Here is a 14,092-nt window from a genome sequence, read left to right as displayed (position 1 = left end):
AGACTGAGATAAGCCCCATCTCAGCCCAATTAGCTCCTAATCTATATCCTCCAAGTCATCATCACGATGCAAAGGATAAACTTGTAAATATTCAGAAACAATAGGGTAATTGCGTAATTTTACAGAGGTCTATTTACCCATTTTACTCCGCCCATTTACTAGCTACCATTTCACCTGAATCTCAAAAAAAAAAACAACCTCAAAGCCGCTGTTACCTTTATCCCCTTCCTTTTTTTAAAAAAAAAATAAAAAGAAAATAAAAAAATACCAGCAAATGGAACTACTGACCGGCGACCGGCAAGTTCCGAACTCTACTGACTTCCCCCAGCATATATCTCCTTTCCCGGCAGCCGGAAACCTTCTCATATCTAATCCAATGGCCGAGATTCACTCCTCAGAAATCGACCGTCAAAACTTGCCGCCGCAGAAACTCCGTCCTATCAGGGCAAACGGTAGGTCTCCTTCGAGTTCTCAGGCAAGTGATCTTCCGCTGGCGGGTGGGCTGGACGGGACACTGGAGAATTTAGGGCTTTTGGCAGATCAGGTGTGTGGGATTAGTGGAGAGAATGGTCAGTATTTCAAGCCGCCGGTGAAAGCGGAGGACAGTGAGATGGTGCTGAATGGCTTTGCGGATACTGGTAATCCTTGTTTGGTAGCGGATGGTTCGGCGGGATTCGGGTCGGGTGCGGGTGGAGAAGATGGGGACCCGGATGGTGTTAGAGGTTTATTCGAGGTTAAATCCAGGTGAGTTTTCCTTTTCTAGAGTGTAACAAAAAAAAAATTATTCATTTTGAATAAAGATAAATAATAAGTAGATTATATATATATGGTTTTAATTTTTTAGAAATTTTTAGCACGCTATTGTTTACCATATTTGTTCAGTTGGGTTGTTATTTCCTGCTTGGAGATGAAAAATTATAATTTGATTTGTCAATTTCAAAGACTGGAGAAGATGGACTTGTAATCGTTAGATTTTCAATTAATTGTAGGGTGGTGTAATGTTTGAAGATAACTATTATAGTGCTTTCTTAGGGTGACGATTGAAAATGAGTGTTAGTGTTGATTTTGGATTTTTTCTCATAAACCATTGCATTATAGTTACACTTACCATTATCTGTTATGGTTTGCTCCATTTTTAATAGGATGTTTTTGGGCATCTCATCGGATTCTACTGCATTCTACTTGTATTTCATGGTATCTTCGGTGCAGTGTGTGTGCGCGTTGGAATCTTTTTAAGAATTAGTTGAAGGAAAACAAAAATTGAGTTGAGCCCTGAACTTTGAAGGTTTTTGCTTTTGAGCCCTCAAACTGAAATCACTTTTTTATGAACCTGCAGAGTTTTTTTCCCTATTTCATTCTTGTAGATATTTATTTACACCATTTAAATAAGAACTTAATAAGATGGAATCGAAAAGATTAAAGGGCTTAAATAGGGAAAAAAAAAGTTATGGTCTAAGGACTTAGTAGCAAAAGTTAATGAAGTGCCTAAGGACTTGGTAGGAAAAGTTGATGAAGTTAAGGGCTAAATTATGTGTGATTTAGTAGAAAGGACAAAGAAGTTGATTGTTGCAAACTGCAGGCTTTTTGGTAATTTGTGTGATGGCATGAATCATGGCATTACTTTTAATCCAAACATTAGATCATCACTTGAAGAAATTTACTGAATTATAGACCAGAAACAATTTCTTTAAGGACCAATTTAATTAATCAATTCTCTTGTGTTTCAGTACATCTTCAGATGATGATGATTCACCAGCAGGCATCACTAAAGAGTTTGCAAGTCAGAAGAGAAAAAGAAAAACAAGGGAAAAACTTGAGGATTTTTTGGAAAATTTGGTATTGAAGGTCATGGAGAAGCAAGAGCAAATGCATAAGCAGTTGATAGAAACGATGGAGAGCAGAGAGAGGGAAAGAGTAATTAGAGAAGAAGCTTGGAAACAGCAGGAGAGAGAAAGGATGAAAAGGGAAGAGGAGCTAAGGGCCCAAGAGAATGCTCGAAACTTGGCCCTAATTTCATTCATTCAGAATGTGATGGGCCATAAAATTGAAGTCCCTCAAGCTTTAACAACAATCACTCCACATGCAGAGAAACATGGAGAAAATGATGCAAGCAATCATTCCATTCAAAATGATTTCAAGTGTGATCTAAGTAACAGAAGATGGCCGGAGGCTGAAGTTCAAGCCCTTATAATGCTACGAACTGCTTTAGAACAGAAATTTCGAGCTCTGGGTGCCAAATGCTCTAATGTTTGGGACGAGATATCTGTTGGAATGTGCAATATGGGCTATAACCGAACTGCAAAGAAGTGCAAAGAGAAATGGGAAAACATCAACAAGTACTTCAGAAAATCAATGGAGAGTGGGGGAAAGAAGCGGCTTGAAAACAGTAAGACTTGCCCATATTTTCATGAATTGCACCTTTTGTATAAAAGTGGGTTTGTCAATCCAGGAAATGCAAACATTGAAAATGAGACCAATAGTAGTTAGGGGTAAGGTCTAAAAGATCTTAAACGATTGGTTTAAGCACCTGAAATCTATAAGATTTGGATTTTACCTTCATGTGCTTCTTAGTAAATTAAGATATCTGTATTATGTTTGGATGAAACTTGATTCATTGGTGTTTGCATTTTGACCATTCATTGGAAGAGTTTTATGCCATTGTTTGCCTGAAAAATTGGATAGAAAGGTTCATTTTCGCATACTGTTACTTATCTCTGCTGATGCTGCTTTTTCTTTTTCCTTTTCTTTTTTCAGTGTGTGGGAAATTTTTTTGAAGGAGGTAGAGTTTGTTAGGATTTTAACTTGACCTAATACACTGCAAGACAAGCACAGCTCAATTTCTTAATATCCTAATTCTTTGTACATTCTGATTACTTTGGATTTTGAGAGAGATGTCCCACTAGACGGTAGTCTTCTTCCTTACTACCTAATCATTGTCTCCGGCTAGAGTTTCGCACATATTGTTGGGGCTAGTAGCTGTCCCCTCATCTTTGCAATTTAAGGTACTGTTTTCATTCATATAATACATTAGTTTGCTATTATACAGAGTCAAGCAATTGATCAACTAAATCAGAATTCAGAAGTTGTTTGATTACAGTTAATGAAGCATTGCGATGCTTGGAGTCAATGGTTTTAAATTTAGACTTAATTGCTTAATTAGATGTTACTCTTTGCATTCCAAGTATTCTGGTATCAATATGTTCCGTGTATCCAGGATTTGTAGCCCCTCTTAGCATTATTTGATTGTTCATGTTTTTCTTTCCTTTCTTGTCTTCCTCTTTATTCCTGGCTTGTCTTTCTCCTTTATCTATGTTAAAGTTGTAAAATCTTTTCATGATCCATATTCATAAAGATTATCATCAGAAGACTGATGAGTTTTGTTCAATTCTTTTCAAACGGTTTATTTGAAAACTTGAAATGCCAATGAATCATAACATCAATAATTTTTAGAGATTTCTATTATTTTTCATTAAATTGTGTAGATAATATCATGAATTCAAGTTGTGTTGGAGAAATCACTGTTAGTTTCTATCTTTAGTCAATGGCAAATTACATATTTTAAGTTATGACTTATGCCTAAGGCTGCAAAGTGCAAATTTGCAATCACATTGAAGAAAAATGTGTTTCCTTTTTTTTTCCCCTCTTTATTTCTTCCATGTCAAGCATAATTATGGTCTAATTTATAGTAGGCACTGACATCAGATGAAGGATCCCTTTCGATTTCAGTTTTAAGCTCCGTTCATGAATTTTCTGACATTTTGGAATATTTAAAAAAAAAAAAATTAATGCGAAAATATTTCTCTGATCAAAATAAAATTATATCACTTTATAAAAAATAATTTTCTCTTTTTTAAATAATTTTTTAATATGAAATATTTTTAATATTTTGAAAATCTTATTGAAACCTTATATAAATGTATTAATATACTTTATTTTTTAAATTAAAATAAAATCATGTAAAATAAATTATTTTATGAGAATATATTTTTTATAGAAAATAATTTTTAAATACAAGTTATTTTTTGAAAACACATGAAATTAAATTTTCCTTTGATTTCAGTTTCTTTTAAATTACATGGCTGATTTTTTAATTTTTATTTAAAAAATAGAAGAAAATTTTTATTTTAATCTATAATTGGACTGTGATGGTGATGAAATCACTAAAAACAATCTATTTAAATTGATTATCGAATAGAATCAAATAAAAATAAAAAAAAGTATAGGAGTATAGGGGGAATATGATCTATTATAGTTGTAATAATTGATTATTGAAATAAAAATATTTATTTCACTAAATTAATTTTAATTATAGGGTCCGCTCTTCACAATTAAGTTTTTAGTCAACAAATAATTTAGATAGATTTTATTGATCGGTTTAAGAATTAGAGAGATTTAATTCTAATCAATAAGTTAGACCGGGTTATGAGTTTAAAGTAAATTATGTAATTTTTTTAATAATTTATCCTAATAATTATCTATTTAATAACTCAAACAATTATAAATTAAATTATTTAAATTAATAATATATTATCTTGAAAATATAAATAATAAATCATCAATCAACAAATTAATAATGATAATAATTAAAATTATATAAATATTTAAAAAATAAAAATCAATAATAAAATTATATAAATATTAAAAAAATAAAGATCAACAATAAAATTTAGATTTTATAACCTTTTAAAAAAAATAAACTTCAATTTTATATGAACTAAAACTAGAAAAATTAGTCAGATGCAAAGAAACGTAATAGAAAATAAAAAAAAAAAAAAAGAAATTTCGCAAAAAAAAATGTATTGTTATTAGCAAGAATGGTGCTCAAATACCAAAGTTCTAAAATTTAATTTCTAAAATTTAATTTGAGTATTTTTAGTTAAATAATTATTTTGATTTGTTTCATAGTAAGAGTAAAGATTTTCTTATCTTCTACAGAAATCTCATAAAATTTGAGTTAATTTACGTATTTTAAATAAATAAATTTCAATTTTTTCATGTAAGATATATTTATATTATTCAAAGGCTCATCCAGATACTTGGGTCTATTCATTTTATTTCCTAGCCTTATTATTAGGTTTTTTTTTTTTTTTTTTTGAAATGAACCTTACTATTAGGGTTTATTTGGTTGAATTATTTTATTTTTTAAAAAATATATTTCCGAGAAATTTGCTTCCTGAAAAATATAATATAAGTGAGTTTAGCATATGTTTAACTTTTAAAAAAGTAATTATTTTTAAATTATAAAAAAATAATAATATTTATATTATAATTATAAATTTAAAAAATTAAAGAGTAAACACTCACATATTTAAACCGATGATAAATGCATCTGAATAAATATGAGATCTTAGTTTTACTCTTTTAATTTTTAATTTTTAATTTTTAATTTTTAATTTTTAATTTTTAATTTTTAATTAAAAAAAATATTAAAGAGTAAATTGATAAGTTATATCTAAGAGAAATAAATTATTTATTTCATAAAAAATTAATTTAATAGTGCAAACTAAACCAGAGAATTTTTCAAACTTAGAAGAGTTCTACTTTCTTATGGTTCACTCAAAACTAGAGGTAATGAAAAAAAAAAAAAAAAAAAAAAAAAAAAAACTCCATCTTGTCTTGTTCATCATCATAAGGGTTGAAGCGCATGCATGGTCTGTTTGCTTGCAATTTAAGCATTGGTCAAAACTGGGTGATCCTCCGTTGGCCCATTCCCTTCAATCTCTATCGCTCACTTTATTCTTATTCATTTCTCATAATTAAAAATTATCTTTATGTATTAATGAATTGGGACAAGTGATTTAACAATTTTCTCCTCCTTTTAAGTTTTTAACTTTTACGAATGGAGTAAATATTAGTTGAGAATATTTTATTCTTAATAAATTTTTTAAAATAAAATATTATGAGTATTTTAATATATTTTTTAAAATTAAATAGTTAATTAAAAAAATTTTATTTTAAAATTATTAAATAGTAATTTTTCTATATTTTCAATTATTTCACATTTTTAAAAACAAATGGTGGTTTTATAAATTCATGAAGGTGAAATATCAAATATATATATATAAGTTACAATTGATTATTCGATATAAATTCCAATTTAAATCAAATTGTTTTTAATAAAATTATTATTATCCATTAAAATATTAAATCCTTCCAAACATGGAAGAGAAACAGAGGAACAGCTATGGATAACGGTGTAAAAATTAACACAAAAACAGAGGAGAAAAGAAGCCGCGCCATTAGTTGAGTTCGTTGAACCAGACAAACACATAGAAATAACAAATGTTGGTTTAGGTTGTGTAATGGAATGTGAAGGTGGAGCCCAGTTGCCTCCAGAAAACAATAGATGTTTTTCTCTCTCTCTCTCTCTCCATCATCCTCCATTTCTCTCTACCCTTTCCCTGCAAAAAGTGCTCAATCTCCGCTCCTCTCTCTCTCTCTCTCTCTCTCTCTCTCTTAAAGCAGCTAAATTTTCCTCTTTGACTCTTTCACTTTCATTTCTTTCCATTTCCTCTTCCTTTTGGTGTCTCTTTCTCTTTCTTTGACTCTCAGATCGACTGTTTCAGCTCAATTTCTCATTCTTCTTCTTCCATTTTAGGTATGCACTTTTAATGGGTAATTTTGTTTTTATCCCATTTTCATGTTTTTTCTTGTTTCGGATCTTAACCCATTTTCTCTTTTGTGTTTTTGCCTTTAGTTAGATCAATTATTTGGGTCTTAGCTGAGGTTTCTCAATTAAGTTCTTGCATTTTCTTACATTTGTTTTTCATGAGTTTCCAGATCGGTGGAAAAAAATTGTGCCTTGAGGTTTATATTTTATTTGTAATTGCACCCAGAAAGCAAATATGCATCAATGTCAATTCAAAATCCTTTTGGTTTTGTTAAATTTGATTTGTTTGCGCAGTGAAGATTGTTTGAGAGAGAAAACATGTTAGCAAAACTGATCTGATTTTTATTATTAATTTTTTTTTCATTAGTAGGTAAGCTTGGAGAGATAAAAGAACAGTCAGATCTAAGATATATATACATTTGCTTTAGCAGATACAATGTCTTTTACTGGTACCCAGCAGAAATGCACGGCTTGTGAGAAGACTGTATATCCCATGGAACTTCTATCAGCAGACGGCGTTTCTTATCATAAATCTTGCTTTAAGTGCTTTCACTGCAAAGGCACTTTAAAGGTAATAACATCTTAATCTTTGTCTTACCTTCTTCATTTTTGTTTTCTTCTCTTCTTCTTTTTGGTCATTTATAATGTTCCTTGTTCCTTGTTCGTTGAAGATCTTAGCTTATGCCCTACTGTCCTTACCAGATCTTGTTTCTTGCCTTTCTGAATCACCCATGTTTGTTAGAGATTAGCTTCAGAAAGAATTGTTTATAGTTGACAAGTGGCATTACCAGCATTTCAGTTAATAGCATTTTCCCAAAGTTTTGAAACCCATAATTTATTAGAAAGAACTGTTCATTTTTATACACAGGTTTTGCCAGATGAGTTATATATAATCTGTGTTTGAGCATGTTGGATTCTGTGATTCATATGTTTTCAGCTGAGCAATTATTCCTCAATGGAAGGTGTAGTTTACTGTAAGCCTCACTTCGAGCAGCTGTTCAAGGAGACGGGTAACTTCAACAAGAATTTTCAATCACGTAAGTCTCTTCTACTTTCTAAACTATTTTTTTTTTTATTCTGAAAAAATCTTTGGTTTAATCTGTTCAATTCCAATTAATTTCTTTTTCGACAGCTGCAAAGTCAGCCGAGAAGTTAACTCCTGAACTGGTAAACATTCCCTCGAACACTGCATATATCTATATTTGTTTATGATTAGTGCATTTCTGCATATGGGGTTGTAATATATTGCTGGTCTCTTAATTTACAATGTTTTTCTAATTTCAGACAAGGTCACCTAGTAAAGCTGCTAGCATGTTTTCTGGGACACAAGAAAAATGTGCTACTTGTGGTAAAACCGCTTATCCACTTGAGAAGGTATGATTTGATGAAGATTTAAAATTTTCATATTCTTTGGTGTAATGTTTATTTGGTTGCCTGAAAGTTTTATCTAGTTTGAGATTTTTAGTTCTTTAAGGATTTATTTGGTCTATTAATCCTTTCAGCCTACACTCCTTGTGTGTTCTGTGTTGAATAATGTCCTTTCCCTGGTAAATGCTTATAGTGCATCTATGAAGTAAACTGGATTACTTAAACTTCCTTGTTGTTTTGCTCATGTGACACCTTTATGGCATTTGCTTCCTTGTGGGTTCAAGTTGCAACTGTCTCTGTTAGTAGCATTTGTCTGCTAACCCAGTCCCCAACCTAAGCTTTTAGAAAAAGTTCACCAATGAGCTTCTGCTTAAGGCATAATGCCAAGCATTAACCAGTTCTTCTATTTGATTCCTACGATCTCCTGAAAAATTTGTCGAGCTGAGCCTGAGCATCTCAAAATTTTTTGTTGATATTTATTTCTCTGTCTTTATTATTGATTTGTAGTTATATGCCATGCAAAAATGATTGTTTGTAATTATAATGAAGGTTGGTTCCACCTAAAATTTCAGGTAACAGTGGAGAGCCAGGCTTATCACAAGTCATGTTTCAAATGCTCTCATGGTGGCTGTTCCATAACCCCCTCAAATTATGCAGCACTTGAGGGTGTTTTATACTGCAAACACCACTTCTCCCAACTTTTCAAGGAGAAAGGAAGCTACAATCATCTTATCAAGTCTGCATCAATGAAACGCGCTGCAGCTTCGGTTCCAGAAGCCTGAAGACCTTGTCCATAATCTGTTATCTATGTGTGTGGCTTTACTATTTTTCAGTGTGTGCTTTCATTCGAATCCGACTTCCATTTCTGCCTCCATTTTGGTTTCTGGTTCACTTTACTGGGCATATTGTTGTGTTTGATTGATGCACATTCCCATAAATGTAAAATGACCTCTGGAGGTCTTTTATCTACAATTGTGTCCAAAGTTACTTCTTATTTTTTCCAAGTTTCTTCTCTTTTTGTCTAACTCAGAATCCCTTTCTGGATGTTAGAGTGCTGCTTCATTTTCCTTTTTCCTGAATTGTTACAAGCAGCATGGCCATGGATGGTGAAGTGTTCATAATTTTCTTATGTTTTCCATTTTCCAGGAAGAGAAAACATCTACTACACATCTATATCTAAATTAAAATTCTGAGTTGTCATCTTGATCTCTCTCAATCTGTTACTTTCTTAGTGAAGCACAATTATGAAGCAACTGAATTTCGTGTGATGTTGAGAACTGACTACTTTTGTTAGTAATTCAAAATTGTAACTAATTATTAAAAAAATCAAATATAGATTGTTATTTAGAGATGCATTAGGCCTCTTTATATAAAAAATTTTAAAATTTTTTGCAATTTTGCAATTTAATTTAAATTTTTAAAAGTTAGGTAAAATTACTCAACTATAAATTTTGTTGTATTTGTATCAAATTTTAAAACAAATTTTAAAACTTATAAAAAGGGTTTTCTAGAAATTATTCATAAAAAATATTTTATAGAAAAAGTATTTTTCACATTAACATTTGGTACATTTGATAAAAAGAAATATTTTATTAATAAAACCACTTTTTAAAGATTTTTTTTTTCAAGACAATTATTTTCTAAATTTTAAGGATTTTACAACACTATTGGACTTTTTATGCATAAATCCTATTAATATTTTTTTAATATTATAATCAAATAATGAGAAATAAATTATTTTCTCAAATAATAATTTCATTAGAGAACCTTTTCTAAAGTTAAGTTATTCTTCACTGGAAGATTTTATAAATAAAAGTTATTTTTCACGAATTACAATATGCGTAAGCTTGTGGGTTATGAACAGACAAGGAAAATGTAAAGCAGATGTGGCAGAGGGCCAGGGGCCACCCTGTCTATGACTATGAGTGCCCAGCTTATGTAGGCGCAAGTATTTTCATTGAGGAAGATCTGGACTATTTTATTGCTTGGCTTCTAAGGGAAAAATCATTGCAGGGACAATCAGATTTGGGAAAGTAAATCAATGTAAATATATAAGAGTGTGTTGGTAGACTGCCTGATCAAAATACTCATATAAGAGAGTTGCTGCCTGTATCTGGTATTGTAGGATTCAAAGTTCATGAAACTAAAAAATATTTAAAAATATAATTAAAATTTAGTTATATAATTTAATAATAAGTTAAAATATTAAATAAATATAAAATTAAATTATTTTTATATTTAGTTGTGTATTTATTTGATATATTTATTGTTAAGTTATTCAGCTTAACAATAAATATAAATATATCAAATAAATACTTAAAAAATAGTTTTGAGAGAAATTTGAGAGTAGAGAAGAAGTTGATTTATATCAGTAAATATATGCTGCTGTGGAAGAACTTGAGAGAAATATTAGTTTTTTTAAATTTTTTATTTTGTAATATGAATATGCATGAAGGCCGTTGTAGAAAAACCCTACAATAATTCATATTCATGTGACTAAGGTTGTTGGTGAAGAAAAAACAAAATCTAAAAATTCCCACTGAAAAGAAAAACAGCAGCTGTTACAGTCATAAAATTTTATCACTGTTATTTTAAAGCCTTAACAGCCACGACCCCTTCAAAATTTATAATAACAGCCGTTATTTAAAACCACGCTACCAACAACAAATATGTTATCTTGATACCTTCAACTGGCAAACATATAACATGAAGAAGAAGGCAGTAACAGACATTTCCAACACAACTCATAAACGTATACCTTAGTTGAATCATTCAAGAAAACGTCTGCTCTCAAGTAAAGCCATTTCCAATACAATTCAACACTTAGACGGATTTTTCTATTACAGAAAGCTCATCGCTAAAGGACAAACATTAACAGAATAACTTATATCCAGAAAGGTGAAGTCTAGAGTTAGCTACAAGTCTACATGAGCATATCTCAAAAAACAGCAAGTGTTGTCTCATTCGGTTTATAGTATGAAAATGCAGTCATTTTCTCTGCATTGACCCAATTTATAATACTATCAAAATGAAGTAAAAGAAAGGGATCTAAAAAATGACAAGGGCTAAACTATATTAATAACAAGTAAATACTTTGTATATAAAAAGTCTCGACATTGCCAATAGAAAAGTATGAGACGATCCAAAAAGCATTTGATCATGATCACATTTTAGGCTACTATTGTGCATTTACCTATAAGAACGAATTCCTTGCGATGGATAATTGCAGCTCTGGAAATAGGAATTCAGTCAATTCTTTTATTACTTTAATACATAAAATCATCCACATAATAAGGATGGTCCTCACTTCAAGACAAAGCAATTATCAACAAAAAATATGTTTCCATTGCATGCAGGCAAAAAAATTTGGTTAACGAGCCAACAAAAATTTCACAAATAATGTCGACATCTAAAACTTCTAAAAGAATAAAAACACCGTGTTATAAAGTTTTTCTCTCACACAAAATATTCTCATCTGCACAACTGATTGTGTTTTAAAGCTAAGGATACAACCTTAAACCCACTGACCACACAAAAGACAATTTCAAGTGCAGTCTTGAATTTTCTATATGTTTCCGCCACTCCAAAAAAAAATCTTCTTTTTGCGAACTCCTGTCAGTCAGAAGCAACTAAATGAATCCTGCAGCAAATGAAGCAAAAACAGAACACTTGACAAAGACCTTTTTTTAACAAAGAGACATAAATTCATAGAAGGCGAGTTAAAATATGGTATATCAAGGGAAGATGAAAACTCCAGAAGAAATTAAAAAGAAAAAAGAAAGAAAGAAAAGCAACAATATATTAAATCAACCTAAGGGGAATAAATTGTCTGATACACAAATATCCATTTGTTCCACTCTTGTTTAAAAAGCAATCAATCTATTGATGGAAGCAAAGGCAATTCAAGATTAGCCAACACAGGATGAGGAAACGAAATCCATGAACTAGTTCATCACATGTATCTGGGAATGAAGGAGCACAGACATAGCATTCAATCACCACTTGGTAAGTTTGTCATGCTCATTGATGTTATACATTTCTTTAGTTGCCAAGTTCTGCCTCTGTATCCAAGCGGCAGTGATGCATAGTTCCCTTCCTACCTAAGTTTTATAAAATAGGTTTTTCAAGTGCGATTTGTACTTGCAAATCCTCATATTTCAATGAAAAACCATCCTTGCGGCTGACTAAGAAGGTATAACACCCTTGCTTTAGATTCTCCACATGGGGGCTCATGGAGAAAAGAGGAAGAGGGGAAAAGATGTTATCTTTGTGTCATTTGTGATATCACAGTTGAATGCTTATGCCACATGAGACCACATCTAGAAGACAGGCCTATATAATCGTGACAAAAAGTCTGCTAGTTATAAAGGCCTCCAGATCCACTCCCAAATTCTAGTTATATATTTAATTGTTTATGCAGCAAAATGGCATTGTACAGTTAACACAAACTAGCAGCTATCCTTTCGTCTAGTGTACTATCCTTTCCAAAGGACAGCAAGCTGATTAAAGAATTCAGTTTCTGTCTTTGATTAACATGTTATGTTTTATAGACCATTCCCACCAAATTTGGAAGGTTTATCCTCTCCATGTTCCACTAACATTTGACATAAAATCCATCCGCACAAAGCCTGAGCAACCATTAAGCAGATATAAATAATTATAAGCATAAAAATCATAGATTACCTTAGTTGGCATCATCCAGACACTAGCTTTACAACAATGCAAATGGCATTCAGTATAATAAGAGGAACTCTCATGTACTGGGTTGCATAAATAAGCCCCATAAGTTGCCCTTTGAAAGACTTTGTTCCACCTACTGAGAACTCTGAGAAGCTCCAACCTCTGGGTGCAAGGAACCGGTCTTCATTTAAAATTGCTAGGCCATTTGCAAGAAGAAGAGTGCCCTCCAGTAAAGTCCACAAACCCATGTTCACTGCAGGATGAAGAACTCGCTCATTAATATGGATTGTTCTGTTGTATTGCCCTATATTTTGTTAGTAATATTTTCTCTTTTTTTTTTTTAAATTTAAAACAAGCCACAAAAGAAAAAAGTCATTATCCAAACTGTCTCATAATTAAGCTACATTATCAACAGATCTTCAATAGAAAGATCAAATTGAAGCTAGTATTAATGACCCGTTTCCAGTAAACTGGAAAGAAAAAGCACATCAGCAAGCAATCAAGTTTGCTTTTCAGGAAAGCACAATACCTAATGATAAAATTATATCCAAAATCCGAGGAAAATGACAAAATTAATTAGAAAAAAAAAAAAGCAGACATATGCATAGATCATTCAAATGAAAGATACCCATTGCAGATTTTTAAGGTTTCTGAGCTAAAAATTTGACAAACAGATAAGAAAAGCAGAGAGAATGGAGGATTCAAAAATCAGATTTATGTTTCGGAAAGATAAATGATTAACGATGCTAAATTAAAGAAACTAAAGAGTTAAAGACAAAGTTGAAATATTACGGCGCTCGACTACAATAAACCTGCAAAACTGCTGCTACTTGAATCGCAGAAGCGTTTCTGTAACGGAAACCACTGGGAGCGATGAACAAGAACCAAATCTGAGATTCCGAGAGTGTAGATGTCGAAATCCTTCTTAGTTTCCGAAAGCAACTGTCAGATTCAGAGGCACGCTTTCACTTTCCATTTCTCTTATTCGGGTTTTGGGCCAACCCATACAATGTGGACTACAGCCTCTCGTTACCTTGTGTACGGGTCGGTTTTGAAATCCCTAGAAAGTACTTGGAAGTACAAAAACCAAGTAATTTTTGGAGTCTAAGATTGAAAATTAAATGAAATTAAACTGAGTTCACAATCTAATTAAAGAGACTGAAAAATAATACATTAACTCTTATAATTTTCACCACCTTTATAAAAAAAATAATTTAATCATTAACATTTTAAAAAAATTATAAATTAATCTCTATCACTTAAAATAATTAAAATATTCTTTAGTATATATTTTTAATCTAAAATAATATAATCATGAGATTTTATTAATTTTAAAATAAATTTTTTATAATTTTTAAATTCATCCTTATATTTTATAATTATTTAAAGATAAAATCTTAAAATTGATTCTAAATCATTATATTTAGAATTAAA

General features: G+C 31.0%; 2 protein-coding genes across 8 annotated transcripts; one reads left to right on the top strand and one right to left on the bottom strand.

Annotated features, from left to right (window-relative positions):
* The first annotated feature begins 174 nt into the window (after positions 1-174).
* LOC110619621 (LIM domain-containing protein WLIM2b) lies at positions 175-8,982 on the top strand. Of its 5 annotated transcripts, XM_043958358.1 has the most exons (7): positions 175-744; positions 1,728-2,386; positions 7,039-7,181; positions 7,548-7,647; positions 7,743-7,777; positions 7,895-7,984; positions 8,551-8,982. In XM_043958358.1, exons 1-7 carry the CDS (start codon positions 275-277, stop codon positions 8,758-8,760), a joined length of 1,707 nt encoding a protein of 568 aa, XP_043814293.1. In that variant the 5' UTR covers positions 175-274; the 3' UTR covers positions 8,761-8,982. The 5 variants fall into 5 exon arrangements, with proteins under 5 accessions (XP_043814293.1, XP_021618829.1, XP_021618828.1 ...); XM_021763137.2 differs by lacking the exons at positions 175-744; positions 1,728-2,386 and adding an exon at positions 6,276-6,598; XM_021763136.2 differs by lacking the exons at positions 175-744; positions 1,728-2,386 and adding an exon at positions 6,276-6,598 and having other exon boundaries at positions 6,981-7,181.
* A 2,318-nt stretch (positions 8,983-11,300) lies between these two features.
* On the bottom strand, positions 11,301-13,673 carry LOC110619623 (immediate early response 3-interacting protein 1). 3 transcript variants are annotated; one of them, XM_021763139.2, is made up of 3 exons: positions 13,451-13,673; positions 12,662-12,911; positions 11,301-11,618 (listed from the first exon to the last, which is right to left on the bottom strand). In XM_021763139.2, exon 2 carries the CDS (start codon positions 12,904-12,906, stop codon positions 12,673-12,675), a length of 234 nt encoding a protein of 77 aa, XP_021618831.1. In that variant the 5' UTR covers positions 12,907-12,911; positions 13,451-13,673; the 3' UTR covers positions 11,301-11,618; positions 12,662-12,672. The 3 variants fall into 3 exon arrangements, with proteins under 3 accessions (XP_021618831.1, XP_021618832.1, XP_021618830.1); XM_021763140.2 differs by having other exon boundaries at positions 11,301-11,590; positions 13,471-13,670; XM_021763138.2 differs by having other exon boundaries at positions 13,471-13,668.
* Positions 13,674-14,092: the final 419 nt, after the last annotated feature.

Source organism: Manihot esculenta, chromosome 7 (genome assembly GCF_001659605.2).
Source record: "Manihot esculenta cultivar AM560-2 chromosome 7, M.esculenta_v8, whole genome shotgun sequence".
Taxonomy (NCBI): domain Eukaryota; kingdom Viridiplantae; phylum Streptophyta; class Magnoliopsida; order Malpighiales; family Euphorbiaceae; genus Manihot; species Manihot esculenta.
The sequence above is the reverse complement of the archived record's forward strand: the minus strand, read 5'-3'. Positions and strand labels throughout refer to the sequence as shown.